Source organism: Leucoraja erinacea, chromosome 28 (genome assembly GCF_028641065.1).
Source record: "Leucoraja erinacea ecotype New England chromosome 28, Leri_hhj_1, whole genome shotgun sequence".
Taxonomy (NCBI): domain Eukaryota; kingdom Metazoa; phylum Chordata; class Chondrichthyes; order Rajiformes; family Rajidae; genus Leucoraja; species Leucoraja erinaceus.
The window spans coordinates 10,013,098-10,027,636 of record NC_073404.1 but is presented as its reverse complement, the minus strand read 5'-3'; the positions used below and the strand labels follow the sequence as shown (position 1 = coordinate 10,027,636).

At 43.6% G+C, this 14,539-nt stretch overlaps 2 protein-coding genes across 8 annotated transcripts in view; one reads left to right on the top strand and one right to left on the bottom strand.

The window, feature by feature from the left end:
• Window positions 1-5,763, bottom strand: part of vmp1 (vacuole membrane protein 1) — a 127,498-nt gene extending 121,735 nt beyond the window's left edge. Inside the window, exon 1 of one of the 6 annotated variants that reach the window (XM_055657683.1) lies at window positions 5,655-5,763. In XM_055657683.1, the coding sequence (XP_055513658.1) occupies window positions 5,655-5,695 (41 nt within the window). In that variant the 5' untranslated portion in view covers window positions 5,696-5,763. Of the gene's footprint in view, window positions 1-5,379; window positions 5,529-5,595 lie in introns of those variants that run through there. The other 5 variants (XM_055657687.1, XM_055657688.1, XM_055657685.1 and 2 more) reach the window with 5 other exon arrangements.
• ptrh2 (peptidyl-tRNA hydrolase 2) lies at window positions 5,527-11,262 on the top strand. Of its 2 annotated transcripts, none has more exons than XM_055657691.1 (2): window positions 5,527-5,610; window positions 10,050-11,262. In XM_055657691.1, the coding sequence occupies exon 2, from the start codon at window positions 10,070-10,072 to the stop codon at window positions 10,580-10,582; it is 513 nt and encodes a 170-aa protein (XP_055513666.1). In that variant the 5' UTR covers window positions 5,527-5,610; window positions 10,050-10,069; the 3' UTR covers window positions 10,583-11,262. The 2 variants fall into 2 exon arrangements, with proteins under 2 accessions (XP_055513666.1, XP_055513665.1); XM_055657690.1 differs by lacking the exon at window positions 5,527-5,610 and adding an exon at window positions 5,642-5,781.
• The last annotated feature ends 3,277 nt before the right edge of the window (window positions 11,263-14,539 follow it).

Genomic DNA, 14,539 nt, shown 5'->3' with positions numbered 1-14,539 from the left:
AGGAACGCTGAGGCATTGTACAAGAAGGGACAGAGCCATCTGTACCTGAGGAGGCTTTGCTCTTTCAGTGTCTGCAGTAAGATACTGCAGATATTCTATCAATCGGTGGTGGCCAGTGCCTTCTTCGTCACTGTTGTGTGATGCGGTAGCATGGCGAAGGCCGCGGATGACAACAGAATTAACATGCTCATCAGGAAGGCTGGCTCCATCCTGGGGATGGAATTGGATTCACTGGAGATGGGTCTTGGAGGGGAGGATGCTCCTCAAACTGCGGAGCATCTTGGACATTACACCTTCCATGACACACTGGTCAACCTGAGGAGCACCTACAGCAACAGACTGGTTCCACCAAGATGCAGCACAGAACGCTGCAGAAGATCCTTTTTCCCTGTGGCGATCAAACTGTACAACTCCTCCCCCTTCTGTCATGGGGCAGACTGACTCCCTCAATCTTTACACATCCCCATTCCTCGACTTTCTACTTGCCACTTTAATTTCAAGTTTCATTTATCTTGTTGTGTTTTATGACTGTTGGCAGACCAATATCCCTCCTGGGATAAATAAAGTTCTATCGTATCATTACACGGTACAGATCAATGTCTTGTAGTAAATGACAGATTTAAGGAGAAAAAAAACATTTAAAATATTTCTGTTCAATTGCACTATCCTCCATATGTTTAAATTTTACTCTTATACTGTGTTATTTATTTGCATGTATAAAAAAAAAGTTTGTCATCCAATCCTACTTTCTTAAATTTAGTTCCAATTAAGATTAATCTAATGTTTTGTATATGCACCAACCATTTCTAAACAAAAGCTTTTGCATTTATGCTTGATGGAAACTTAATTTGCTAACACACCAGTTAATGTTCAACTTCTATCAATGAGACTACTTAGACATTGCTCCTTGATCATGAAACTACAACTCGACAAGGCCTTTGAACTAATACTTAGCAGATTGGGAAATTTTGGTAAAGGTCAAGCAAGATATATTTACATGAAAATGCACAGAATTATTCAAGTACACATTAAGATACAATGACAATGTAAAAGGATCTAAATAATGGAATGAAAATACACAAAAGTAACATGCAGAGAGGGAAAGGGATGCAAATTACAGAACAAATATATTCAACGCAAATTATGTAACAGCAAGATCTGTGTGTTTCTTTGACATTCACGAATCCAAAGGGCAAGTCCTTAATTCCATTATTTTATGTTACTTTATACTGAAATGCCCTATATCTGCTATCAAAACTATTCAAATATAATATTGGATGATTAAAAATTGACACATTTTGAAAGAAAAAGTAGTGCAAAACTACTTACACAAATAATGAAAATAATGGGGGGTGGGAATAAGATGATATTTAAACATGGGAAATATATGTTTCCGCCTTGTGAATTAAAATTATATACACCTATTACTACAACATCAGGGCAGCACAGTGGCACAGCAGTAGAGTTGCTACCTTACAGCACCAGAGATCTAGATTCAATCCTAACTATTAGTTCTGTCTGTATGGAGTTTGTACATTCTCCCTGTGACCACATGGGATTTCTCCGGGTACTGCTCTTTCCTCCCACGCTCTAAAATGTACAAGGTTGACTTCAGTAAAATTGTAAATTACCCGAAGTGTGTAGAGTAGTGCTGGTATATGGGGGGCTAGTGTACAGGGTGATTGCTGGTCGATGCATACGCAGTGGGCAGAAGGGCCTGTTTCCGCACTGTATCTCTAAAGTAAAGTCGAAAGACTTCACCTATTAAACTTAGTACCTTAGACATAAACATTCGAAGCAGATCCTGACCAGCCACATTCTAACAGACTGCACATTCTAAAAAGCAGCTTTTTTTTTTTTTTTTAAAGCCCTTGACTTCCATTGCTTCTACCAATATGTTTGCAAAACATACAAGGGTGACCTTTCCCAAAAAATGCATTAGTATTATGGTGCATGATAATTCTAGCAAAAGAGAAAAAATAACTTTTTCATTTTATTACAGTGATGAATTTCATAAGTGAAACCCGATATTGTAATTTGATAAATGGGTTATTTCAGTTCAGAGATACAGTGTGGAGGCAGCCCCGACGGCTCACTGAGTCCATGCCGACCAATGATCACCCAAACACTAGTTCTATCCTCCACACTAGGGACAATTAACCTATAAACCTACACATCTTTGGGATGTGGGAGGAATTCAGAGCACCTGGAGAAATATCATGCAGTCACAGGGAGAACGTACTTAGTACAGATATCACCCTTTCTAATCACAGAGATCAAACCCAGGTCTCTGACTCTACCACTGCGCTGTGCCTTCTGGGTCTTCAACCTGTAACATTAATTTTGCTTCTCTTCCTCCTCCCATAGATGCAGTTTGCCCTGCTGAGTCCTTCCAGCATTTTTGTTTTATTGATCAAAAATGAGTTCCGGTTAATTAACATAAGTGATGATAAACTAAACTGCAGAAATAGACAAAATTCTTGCTTTATAAACTGAAGCGTCACATATGACTCTTACTTCTAATCACAGAGATCAATGCTTTATGTAGTCAGCCCCTATTTTTACACAGTCCCTTCGTTGTTCAATTTTAAGCTGATTAAACATGACATTAGCGCTGGCCTTTAAATCTGGTGCGATCACAGCAGATGAGTCCTCTCTGATGACAAAAGTTAATAACCTGAGATATAAAAGAATCTCAGTGAAAATTTTAAATTAACTTCACCTTTCAATATCACAGTAACAAATATATAACAAAGAGGTTCCTGTTGGAAAACATAACGAAGGGTGGAAATTCCTATCATTGCCGTCACCAGGTTGGTGTGGCACGGTAAGATCCAGAGGTAACCCAGGGCAAGTACAATCATGGCAGCCTCTGGTCCCTCTGACCACAGCATGATCTCCAGTACAAAAGTCCCCAAAACCTCCAGCAAAAGCTAGTCTCAACTGGCTACCAAATTTCTCTCCTGCAAAATAGTGATCTGACTATCTCTCATTTCATGGCCACATTTACCATTCACTGCCCTTTCTCTTCCCCACCACACTTGAAGACAAAACTGATCTTATCCCCCCCTTAATATCGCAATAAGGCATGCCCTCCCACACCATAGACTGACCTCCCTCGCACAATTACGACGGACCCATCTACTCTGTTCATCTCTATCCTCAGCACCCTTACAATAGACAATAGATGCAGGAGTAGGCCATTCGGCCCTTCAAGCCAGCACCACCATTCAATGTGATCATGGCTGATCATCCCCAATCAGTACCCCGTTCCTGCCATCTCCCCATATCCCCTGACTCCGCTATCTTTAAGAGCCCTATCTAGCTCTCTCTTGAAAGTATCCAGAGAACCAGCCTCCACCACCCTCTGAGGCAGAGAATTCCACAGACTCACAACTCTCTGTGAGAAAAGATGTTTCCTCGTCTCCGTTCTGAGTGGCTTACCCCTTATTCTTAAACTGTGGCCCCTGGTTCTGGACTCCCCCAACATCAGGAACACGTTTCCTGCCTCTAGCGTGTCCAAACCCTTAATAATCTTATATGTCTCAATAAGATTCCCTCTCATCCTTCTAAGCTCCAGAGTATACAAGCCCAGCTGCTCCATTCTCTCAGCATATGACAGTTCCGCCGTCCAGGCAATTAACCTTGTAAACCTACGTTGCACTCCCTCAATAGCAAGAAAGTCCTTCCTCAAATCAGGGGACCAAAACTGCACACAATACTCCAGGTGTGGTCTCACTAGGGCCCCATACAACTGCAAAAGGACGACCTCTTTGCTCCTATACTCAACTCCTCTTGTTATAAAGGCCAAAATGCCATTCGCTTTCTTCACTGTCTGCCGTACCTGCATGCTTATTTTCATTGACTGATGAACAAGGACCCTCAGATCCCGTTGTACTTTCCTTTTTCCCAACTTGACACCATTTAGATAGTAATCTGCCTTCCTGTTTTTGCTACCAAGGTGGATAACCTCACATTTATCCACTTTAAACTGCATCTGCCATGCATCTGCCCATTCACCCAATCTGTCCAAGTCACCCTGCATTCTCATAGCATCCTCCTCACAGTTCACACTGCCACACAACTTTGTGTCATCTGCAAATTTGCTAATGTTACTTTGAATGCCTTCATCTAAATCATTGATGTATATTGTAAATAGCTGCGGTCCCAGCACCGAGCCTTGCGGTACCCCATCTTTTCTCCAATCCAATGTGACACACAATCCCCTCTGAACCCGAAACCCTCTCCCACATCGCCACTGTCATTCACCTACCACAGACCTGACGTTCTGTCCTCACCACCATAGATCTTATCCCTGCACAGCCCCTCCACATCAGACCCTACTCTCACCCACATAACAACTGCAGACTGTTCCCCTCTCTTCAGCGCCATAGACCCGACCTTCTCTTATCAGTAACATAGACCTGTCTTCAAGCAAGCCCTCTACACAGTCCCCTTTGCACCAGGGGCCCCATTTCTACTCTCAATCAACTACAACAGAGCATATCTAACATGATCAGAGATTTGTCCCACCCCAGTCCTTCTTTCTTCCTGTTTCCCTCTGGTAGAAGGAACCGCAGCTTGAAAGCACACACCACCAGATTCAGGATTAGCTTCTTCCCCATTATTATCAGCCCTTCCATAAACCAGGATACTGTTCAAAAATCACCTCTGCCTGCCCCATTGTGGACTTTGTCTACGTAACTAATATACTACAATGCTGAGAACTACATTTGCATTCTGCATCTTCCCCTTCGATCTACCAATTGTACTTGAGTTTGGCTTGATTGTATTCATGTATAGTACGCATAGTTGATCCGTTTGGATAACATGCGAATCAAAGTTTTTCGTTGTACCTCAGTGCTAAAGACAAAAATAAACACAAACATGTTAACCTTGCTCATTATCAGACCCTGTCTCCCACCCACCCCCAGACTAAACCCTCCACTCCCCCATAGATACCACAGACCCTCACCATCCTCCACTCACCCACACAGATGCTTCACCACCGCACATCCGACCCCCTCGTCCCAGCACCATATACACTGTCACACTTAATCCCTTCACACAGTCCACCCTAGAGCATGTCCCCATTTTCACTCTCTCCCTCTATCTCTCTCCCAAACATCACAGAGAGCTGTCATCCTCGCTGTTGACCACAGACCTTGTCTCCCACGCAGCCTCTCCATTCCAGACCTTATTCTATCCTCCCTACACGCACGGTTACCACAGATTGTGTCTCCTTCTGGATCATCTCCCCGCCTGCCTCAGTCCCCCTCATCCTCACAATCCATGGAGCTGGATCTGCAGTCGTCCTCCCTTCCTCTGTCTGTCTGTCTGTCTCCGTCCCCCAACACAACACAATCCGGGCGCACTAACCTGTCCTGTCCTGTCCTGTTCTCCGCTCCGTGCCCCGCGCTTGCCGGCTTACTTACTCCCTCGCTCCGCGACTCGCGCTGCTTCCGTTGCTCGGAAGCCGCACCGGAAGTTGACGTGTTTCTGTTCACAACCGCCTCTGACGTAAGGACGTTGACTCCGCCCTCTCACGCGGTTCTGTCACGTGTCATCTCCCCCCCCCATCCCCCACCAACTCACCGCCCATCTTTGCCGGTACTGTAAGCGTTTACTTTTCTCGAAAAAAATAGCCCGTTAACCTAATCATCGTCTCTTCGAACTGATCTTTCATCGCGTCCATGACCGAGCGGCCCGGCGGTGATGTAATCGGGTCGCGCCGGCGTGGCCTGGGCCTTAGGCCTCGGCTCTCGGGAGCGGCCGCCTCAGGTACACGCCGGTCATCGCGCTGCTTGGGGGGGTCATCGGTGTTGAGAAAAGGCCCGGGCGAGTGGGTCGCGGCGGCGCCACGGTCTGTCGTCTAGAATTGACCCGAAGACCGCAGGGACACAGGCCCTTCGGCCCAACTCGTGCACACCGACAACGATGACATCTAAACGGGTCCATTGATGTCCGCGTTTGGTCCATGTCCCGCTAAACCTTTTCTCTCTATGTACCTGTTCAATGATCATTTAGATGTTATAGTACCTGCCACCTCTGGCAGATCGTTCCATATGCCCACCATCATCTGTATGAAAAGATAGCCCCCTTAGGCTTTCTTGCCCTTCTCACCTTAAACCTAAGTCCCCAGGTTATTGATTCTCCTACCCTGGGGAAATTCACCCTATTAATTACCGTCATGATCGTAGTCATCTCCATGAAATTAATCCTCAAACTCCTGCATTCCAAGGAATAAAGTCCAAACTTCCCCGACTTCTCCCCGTAGCTCAGGCCCCCAATTCCTGGCAACATCCTCGTAAATCTTCCCTCCTAGTGAATCATTCGCAGCTGCCAAACGGTCACTAAGAGAATACATGCCAGGCTTTATTTTATATCCTTTGATACATTAATTCCTGCCCTTGCATAATACTGAGAACTATATTCTTCCCTCTGTATCTTTTCCTTTAGTCTACCTTGTGTACTCGAATTTGGCTTGATTATGTAGTGTTATAATGTTACAACCCAGTTTCAATTGTAATAATATAACATATTATGATTTCATTTTATTGTAAAGCCTTTCCCTAAATGTAATGAGAAGACACAAGGAACTGCAGATGCTGAAATCTTGAGTAAAACACTAAAGAGGCTGTCCCACTTCGACGACGTAATTGGCGAGTTTAGAAGAGTTTGAAAAAATGACATGCTTAAGATCTCCTTTGACTATGTAGAAGACTTCCTTCCACCCCTTTCGACTATGTTGAAGACCAGCTTCGACTAGCTATGACTAACTTCGGGAGAATTGGACCCCGAATAGTGGAGCGAAGATGACCTCCTTTGACTATGTTGAAGACTATCTACGACTACCTTCAACTACCCTCAATTACCTACGACTAACATACCGACCTACTACGACTAAACCTACGAGTAAAAAAAGTATTGATTTTTTCCATGGCAACCTTTTTTTACTGCCTCGACCTAGCTGAGGCCTCGAGTACGCAGAGATAACTTTCGGGCATGAAGGAAAGTTACGAAGACTTCCTATGACCTTGTGTCAACCATGCTGCGAGTATGAGTCGAGGGCAAACTCGCCAGAACTCACGGATTAGGTCGCCCAAGTCGGACAGGCCCTTTAGGATTGGGAAACAGACGCAGCATCTGTGGAGGAAATCTTTAGGCGACATTTCAAGTCTATATCCGTCTTCAGACTAGAGAAGGGTCCCAACCCAAAACATCGTTTTCTGAGGAGGATGGCGGGTCGTCATTGGTAGAATCAGTCAGAGGACCAGGACCTTGTGATGAAACCTCCTTCATTAAAGTTAACTATTCAAGTTTTACTCAGAATTCCAGCACTGCAAGCTCTTGTGTGTCTATCTTAAAGTGACCAGGATTGATAATCATTATGAAGTTGTCCATCGGGACCTTACATTGGGTGGGGTGGTCAATCAGAAGTCATTGTCATCTGACATCCACTTTTCATTTCCAAAAATGATAACCAGTTCAACGAGGAAGCGCAGGCTGGATGATTGTTTCGGTGAACACCATCGCTCAGTCCGTCTTGGCCTACGCGATCTCCTGATTGCTAAACATTTTAACTCCACTTCCCATTCACATACTGACCTTTCTGTCCATGGCCTCCTCCACTGTCAGAGTGAGGCCCAATGGGAATTCGATTCCTTCTCTCCAGAGATGCTGCCTGTCCCATTGAGTTACTCCAGCATTTGTGTCTAACTCTGGGTGATTGCTGCTCTTCCTACTCCTTTACTTAGTCTGACACAATGAGGACATTTTAATCTGAAATTTTAATCAATCTGAAGAAGGATCTCAACCCAAATCATCACCCATTCCTTCTCTCCAGAGATGATGCCTGTCCCGTTGAGTTACTCCAGCGTTTTGTGTCTATCTTCGATTTAAACCAGCATCTGCAGTTCTTTCCTAAACAAGGACATTTTAATGCTTTATCCTTCCCAAAATAAAAGTATAGTGGGCCTGCCACTATACAAGGTCTTCATGACATCATATTAATTCAGAAACTCCAATGATTATACTTTCTTATAGAGATTATTTATAGTCCGATGAGGGGGATGGGTGACCATGTGCTAACAGATGAGAGTGGTAGACCTTCAGTAACTATTTGTGCTATTTGAATGAGAGGATAAATGAGCAAGTTTGCTAGTACAGTGGCTTGCAAAAGTATTCATACCCCTTGAACTTTTCCACATTTTGTCACGTTACAACCACAAACGTAAATGTATTTTTTTGGGATTTTATGTGATAGACCAACACAAAGTGGCGCATAATTGTGAAGTGGAAGGAAAATGATACATGGTTTTCAAATTTTTTTACAAATAAAAAACTGAAAAGTTGGCGTGCAAAAGTATTCAGCCCCCTTTACTCTGATACCACTAAATAAAATCCAGTGCAACCAATTGCCTTCAGAAGTCACCTAATTAGTAAATAGAGTCCACTTGTGTGTAATCTAATCTCAGTATAAATACAGCTGTTCTTTGAAGGCCTCAGAGGTTTGTTAGAGAACATTAGTGAACAAACAGCATCATGAAGCCCAAGGAACACACGAGACAGGTCAGGGATAAAGTTGTGGAGAAGTTTAAAGCAGGGTTAGGTTATAAAAAAAAATCCCAAGCTTTGAACATCTCACGGAGCACTGTTCAATCCATCATCCGAAAATGGAAAGAGTATGGCACAACTGCAAACCGACCAAGACATGGCCGTCCACCTAAACTGACAGGCCGGGCAAGGAAAACATTGATCAGAGAAGCAGCCAAGAGGCCCATGGTAACTCTGGAGGAGCTGCAGAGATCCGCAGCTCTGGTGGGAGAATCTGTCCACAGGACAATTATTATTGTGCACTCCACAAATCGGGGCTTTATGGAAGAGTGGCAAGAAGAAAGCCATTGTTGAAAAAATGGCTTGTTTGCAGTTTGCCACAAGCCATGTGGGGGACACAGCAAACATGCGGAGGAAGGTGCTCTGGTCGGATGAGATCAAAATTGAAGTTTTTGGCCTAAATGCAAAACGCTATGTGTGGCGGAAAACTAACACTGCACATCACCCTGAACACACCATCCCCACTGTGAAACATGGTGGTGGCAGCATCATGCTGTGGGGATGCTATTCTTCAGCAGGGACAGGGAAGCTGGTCAGAGTTGATGGGAAGATGGATGGAGCCAAATACAGGGCAATCTTGGAAGAAAACCTGTTCTGCAAAAGACTTGAGACTGGGGCAGAGGTTTGCCTTCCAGCAGGACAACGATCCAGAGCTACAATGGAATGGTTTAGATCAAAGCATATTCATGTGTTAGAATGGCCCAGTCAAAGTCCAGACCTAAATCCAATTGAGAATCTCTGGCAAGACTTGAAAATTGCTGTTCACAGACGCTCTCCATCCAATCTGACTGAGCTTGAACTATTTTGCAAAGAAGAATGGGCAAAGAATTCAGTCTCTAGATGTGCAAAGCTGGTAGAGACATACCCTAAAAGACTTGCAGCTGTAATTGCAGTGAAAGGTGGTTCTACAAAGTATTGACTCGGGGGCTGAATACTTTTGCACGCCACACTTTTCAGTTTTTTATTTGTAAAAAAATTTGAAAACCATGTATCATTTTTCTTCCACTTCACAATTATGCACCACTTTGTGTTGGGTCTATCACATAAAATCCCAATAAAATACATTTACGTTTGTGGTTGTAACGTGACAAAATGTGGAAATGTTCAAGGGGTATGAAAACTTTTGCAAGCCACTGTAGATGCTGATTGGCAAACCCCCTTCCTTGCTCCATTGGTACTTTATTGGTATGTTATGCAAATACATCTAGAAAACAGCTAATAGAATAGATACCGATTAGTCTTCAAAGTTTTTATCATCAAACTGATCCAGTCTCTCTGAAGTCTTGATTTATTTTGCAGATTTAAGTGGTCACTTGCAATAGTTGAAATGTTTCACAAGAATATAGTGCAATTTTTGCTCCAAGAATTTAATCTCAACTAAATTTAGGAATAGCTTGATGGAATAATATTCTTTATCTGTTCTTCACTTTCAGAGGTTTTACTGACGCAAAATATGGAGACACTGACCACTCCGTTAGCTTTGGGACTAATGGCTGGATTAGGGTCTGGTTTGTGCCTGGGTTGGTTAGTTCGTGGGCGATTTATTGGATCATTTAAAACCATGCCGTCGGTGCGAAACACGACGATGGAAACCAGCGTCATGGGAGAGAGTGGCGAGCACAAAATGGTTCTGGTGGTTCGCAACGACCTGAAGATGGGCAAGGGTAAAGTGGCAGCTCAGTGCTCCCATGCTGCTGTCTCTGCATACAGGCAGCTCCAGGCACGGAATCCAGGTCTGCTCAGGCAGTGGGAGTACTGCGGGCAACCAAAAGTGGTTCTCAAGGCACCCGACGAGGATAGCATAGTGGATTTGTTAACGCAGGCCAGGGAGTTGGGCCTGACCGTTAGTTTGATCCAGGATGCTGGCCGCACTCAGATAGCACCTGGGTCACGTACTGTCCTGGGCATTGGACCAGGCTCAGCAAATCTGGTGGACAAAGTTACAGGACATCTGAAACTTTATTGAAATGTATCTGTGCCTCGACTGTCTGGGCAGTTGGACACACTTGTGGATCTGGAATCTATCACCGGGACGTTTCTCAGCAGATAGGATCCAGAACCCCGAGTTAGTCCATGTCATTTGGCTCTTCTGCTGTGCACTGCATTCATTCTTTTTGTGCCTACTGGATCATAGCGATTGTGGATGATGCCACGGCCCTCATGCTTCTGCAGCCTAAGTGACAATAAGCAAGTGGAGAGCACTGCCCTGCCAAGTGTTATTCAGTTGGTAATACCAGGACACTTTCATTACAGTCTGCAGGTTTCCCTCCAGCTACTGATGTGGTGGATATCCTGCCTCTGGAACCTCCAGCATCTGCTGACAAATGGCCTCTTTTCCCCCTCCCACCCCAGTTGGCTCACATTGAAGCACGCGTTTTATGCTGGATGCAGAAAGCTTGACATTCCAAAACAGCAAACCCTCTCAAAGGGTAGATCGAGGGTAGAGGCTGCTTGAAAACTCGTCCAGCCTTGCTGTTCAGTACAATCCTGAGCAACATGGGCTCTGCAGTAGACAGACATAATGCACCTGGGGAGCTAGTTCATTAAAATAAAGAAATGTCAGAAACATTTACCTCAAGTGGCTTATTTATGTAAAGAGTTCCTCTTGAAACAATGTAGAGTAATAAAAAAGCTCCATTAAGGCCAGCTTCATTTCTAGGCTCCATCATTTTGCTGGGATTATTTTTATGTTCCAAGGCTGGGATTGTACGACTTAAGCCGTGGGAGCAGGAGTTAATCTTGCTTTCCTTAAGCCTGCACCACTTTCAATAGGTACATGATCCCTCTGTGATTATATGGTAAACCCTGATTTTAACGAACCTCTTTATAACAGATTTCAGTTATAGGGAACAGACTTCCCGGCAGCTGCCCACACAACCCCCGGCCTGCACCGCTTCCCTAGCTGTTTATAGCCCAGCTGACCACTGCCTAATTACAAAGAAATACACAGACTGCATGTCATACATTTCCTTTCTGCCCTCAACTGACACTATTTTTTCTTCTCCAACAAATCCACCTACTACCTTGCTCTGCTGCCTCTGATATATGCCTAACAGCCTGACGCAAACTGTCTGCGAATTCCTAGCTCTCCAAATCACGAGGTGGTTGATCTTGCTATGAAACCTCTACAGGAAGTACTCTTGCTCTCCATCCTCGCTGCTCAACTTCTGCCAACTCTATATATCTAAGCCATTTCCTTTCATAAGCCTCATCCACTAAGTTCTCCAACAGCACCGTCAGTTCTATAAAATGTACTATCCGCCAACAAACTGACCATAACACTATACCAAGCCTCAAACTAGTAGTAATTATTTCCTGTGGAACAAGTTTTCCTCCTATCTACCCGCATCTCCCAATTATTGGCTCCCCGTAACTGGCCTGAAACAAACCTATCTGCAAACTTCCCTCCTCTACCTTTGTCTCCATCATGGACAAAATGAATTGCTACACTCCCAGTCCTGATGCCTACTGAATTCACCTGTAATCTCCTCTGCTCACTGTGTCAAACATTGAGTATATGCACCTACACTAATCCACACTAAATTATATCTCTGTCATCAACTCTCTAATTCTACCATTCAAAGGGAATTCATACGACATTCATCTTTAGATGAATGCAAGACCACTTTAGCAATTGGCCATAAGGCCACTGACCTGGGAGTGGAAACTCAGTCTGCAAGTAACTAAGAGAGAAAGTAAGATATGGCAACAAATTTGATCTGTATCTGGATGATCTGATCTGTAGTGGTGGCCGATACAATTACAGCTATCAGAGTACAAACACTAGCAAATTACATTAGCTCAATATGCCAACTTGGTTAGTGTGGACAAGGTGGGCCAAAAGACCTGTTTCTGTGCTGAATTGCTCAGAGAAAATTGAGTTCAATCCCAATAAAATAGTAATGTCACAGTGCTCTTGTTCCATAACCCAATTATTATATCTAATTGACTTTTGAAAAGTAATATGCCTCAAAAATAGATTGAAGGATAAAGATTAATGATTTCTAAATTTAGATCTAGCTTCTTTGCTACAGGTACTAATTATTTCCCACTGATGCCCTAGCAAATTCTGGGACTCTGGTAGTATTGACTGATAGGACACTTTTTGACCAATACCGTCCCAACTGAATTGACTCCAGTGAAATTTTGAAAAGTAAAGTTTCTAGAAAGAATAAGCCAGAAATAAACATGCATTGGATTGTGACACATGCTGCAAGAAATCCCAAATCAATTTTCTTCAATTCTGAGCTGGGAATAGAAATTATTAGCAGCTAATTAAACACAAACCTTTATAACTGGGCTGAACCCAGCGACATCTCTAACAGTTTGAAGGTTAATGCAAATCTCCTTATTTTATTTAGCTGAATTTAGATACCTGGCAACCCCATTCTGTGTAAGAAGTAGATTGGCAAATCTGTTGCTGGTCATGGAATATCTTTTGGGGAAGAGGCCAGAAACCAAGGTGCAGCTCATCGCAGAAGAATAACACAGAAGGTACCCTGGACAAATTACCCAAAGTGGTCCCGAATTGTAGGAGAATTAAAAAACACCCTTTGTAGGCATCCATGATAAAATATTTCATGACAGGTCAAGAGGGGAAAATGGCAATTTCTTACCAGTATGAAATATTTAATGTCAAGCCCCCACCTATCACCTTCATATCTAGTGAGAATAGGACACACAAGGAACTGCAAAAACTGCAATATTGAGCACAACAAGACGCTGGAGTAACTCAGCAGGTCATGCTGCATCTTTGGAGGGAATGTACAGGCAGTCTTCACAACCCAAAGGGTCTTGACCCAAAAGACTGCCTGTCCATTCGCACCACAGAAACCGCCTGACCCAGTGTTTCGCAAGACTTGTGTTCCCTCGACAGGTATATCCCTGGCCGGAGATATAACTCAGAAGGGGATATTGCCTTCATGGAACCAGGGTCACAGATGTAATTGAATGCTGCAGTCTCCTGAAGTGAAGAGAGTGAACAGCCAGAATAATTAGCATAAATAGAGTGAACTCATGTGATCTAATTGAGAGCATCAAAATCTGGCTGCTGGGCGGCCAAAGCTGGGAATTAAAATTTCCAGGATATTTAACATTTCAGATGGACCGGCAACAATGGGATGGTAGCGAGAAAGGCGTAAGGAACTGCACAAGCTTGTTTACAAAAAAAGTGTTGGAATAACTTTTCTGGAAAACACAGATAGGTCACGCTTTGGATTGTGATCTTTCTGCAGACAAACAGGATAATGTTGCATTATTAATAAAGGAGATCAGTGAGAAATTATCTTGGTTTGATATATCATGATATAGAATTAGAATTATATACGGTCAAGCTTAGAAATGCAAAGGATAGAAGGCATCTATAGGCAAACAATATAGTTACTTTTGAGCGTGACATAAATCAGAAAATTAAAGGTGCATGCAACAGTCACACAGGATTCATGGATTCCACTTAGGTAGTTTACAACCTAACCATACAAACATCAAATTTTCAATTTCCCGCAACCATCCTCTCCACTCCAGTGCGCACACATTTCTCCCATTGTCTTGCCCCTTTCCATCCCTTAAGCTTCACATTTTTACTTCTCTCCTTATCCAACACCATTTTGTCTCTTTCATCTCTAGCTTTCATCTCCAACTCATGTGCCCCTCATCCATTTCTTCCACAGATGCTGCCTGACCAGCTGTTAGAAATCAAATTTGCTGCAATACACATGAGATGCTTACGTTGCCCAACATATCAAGGATCCAATGAGAGCAAAGTCCATTTTGAAACTGGTCGTGATAGTAGAATTAGGCCATTTGACCCATCAAGTCTACTCCACCATTCAATCATGGCTGATCTATCTCTTCTAGCCCCATTCTCCTGCCTTCTCCCCATAACCTCTGACACCCGTACTAATCAAGAAGGGTTTTGCAATGC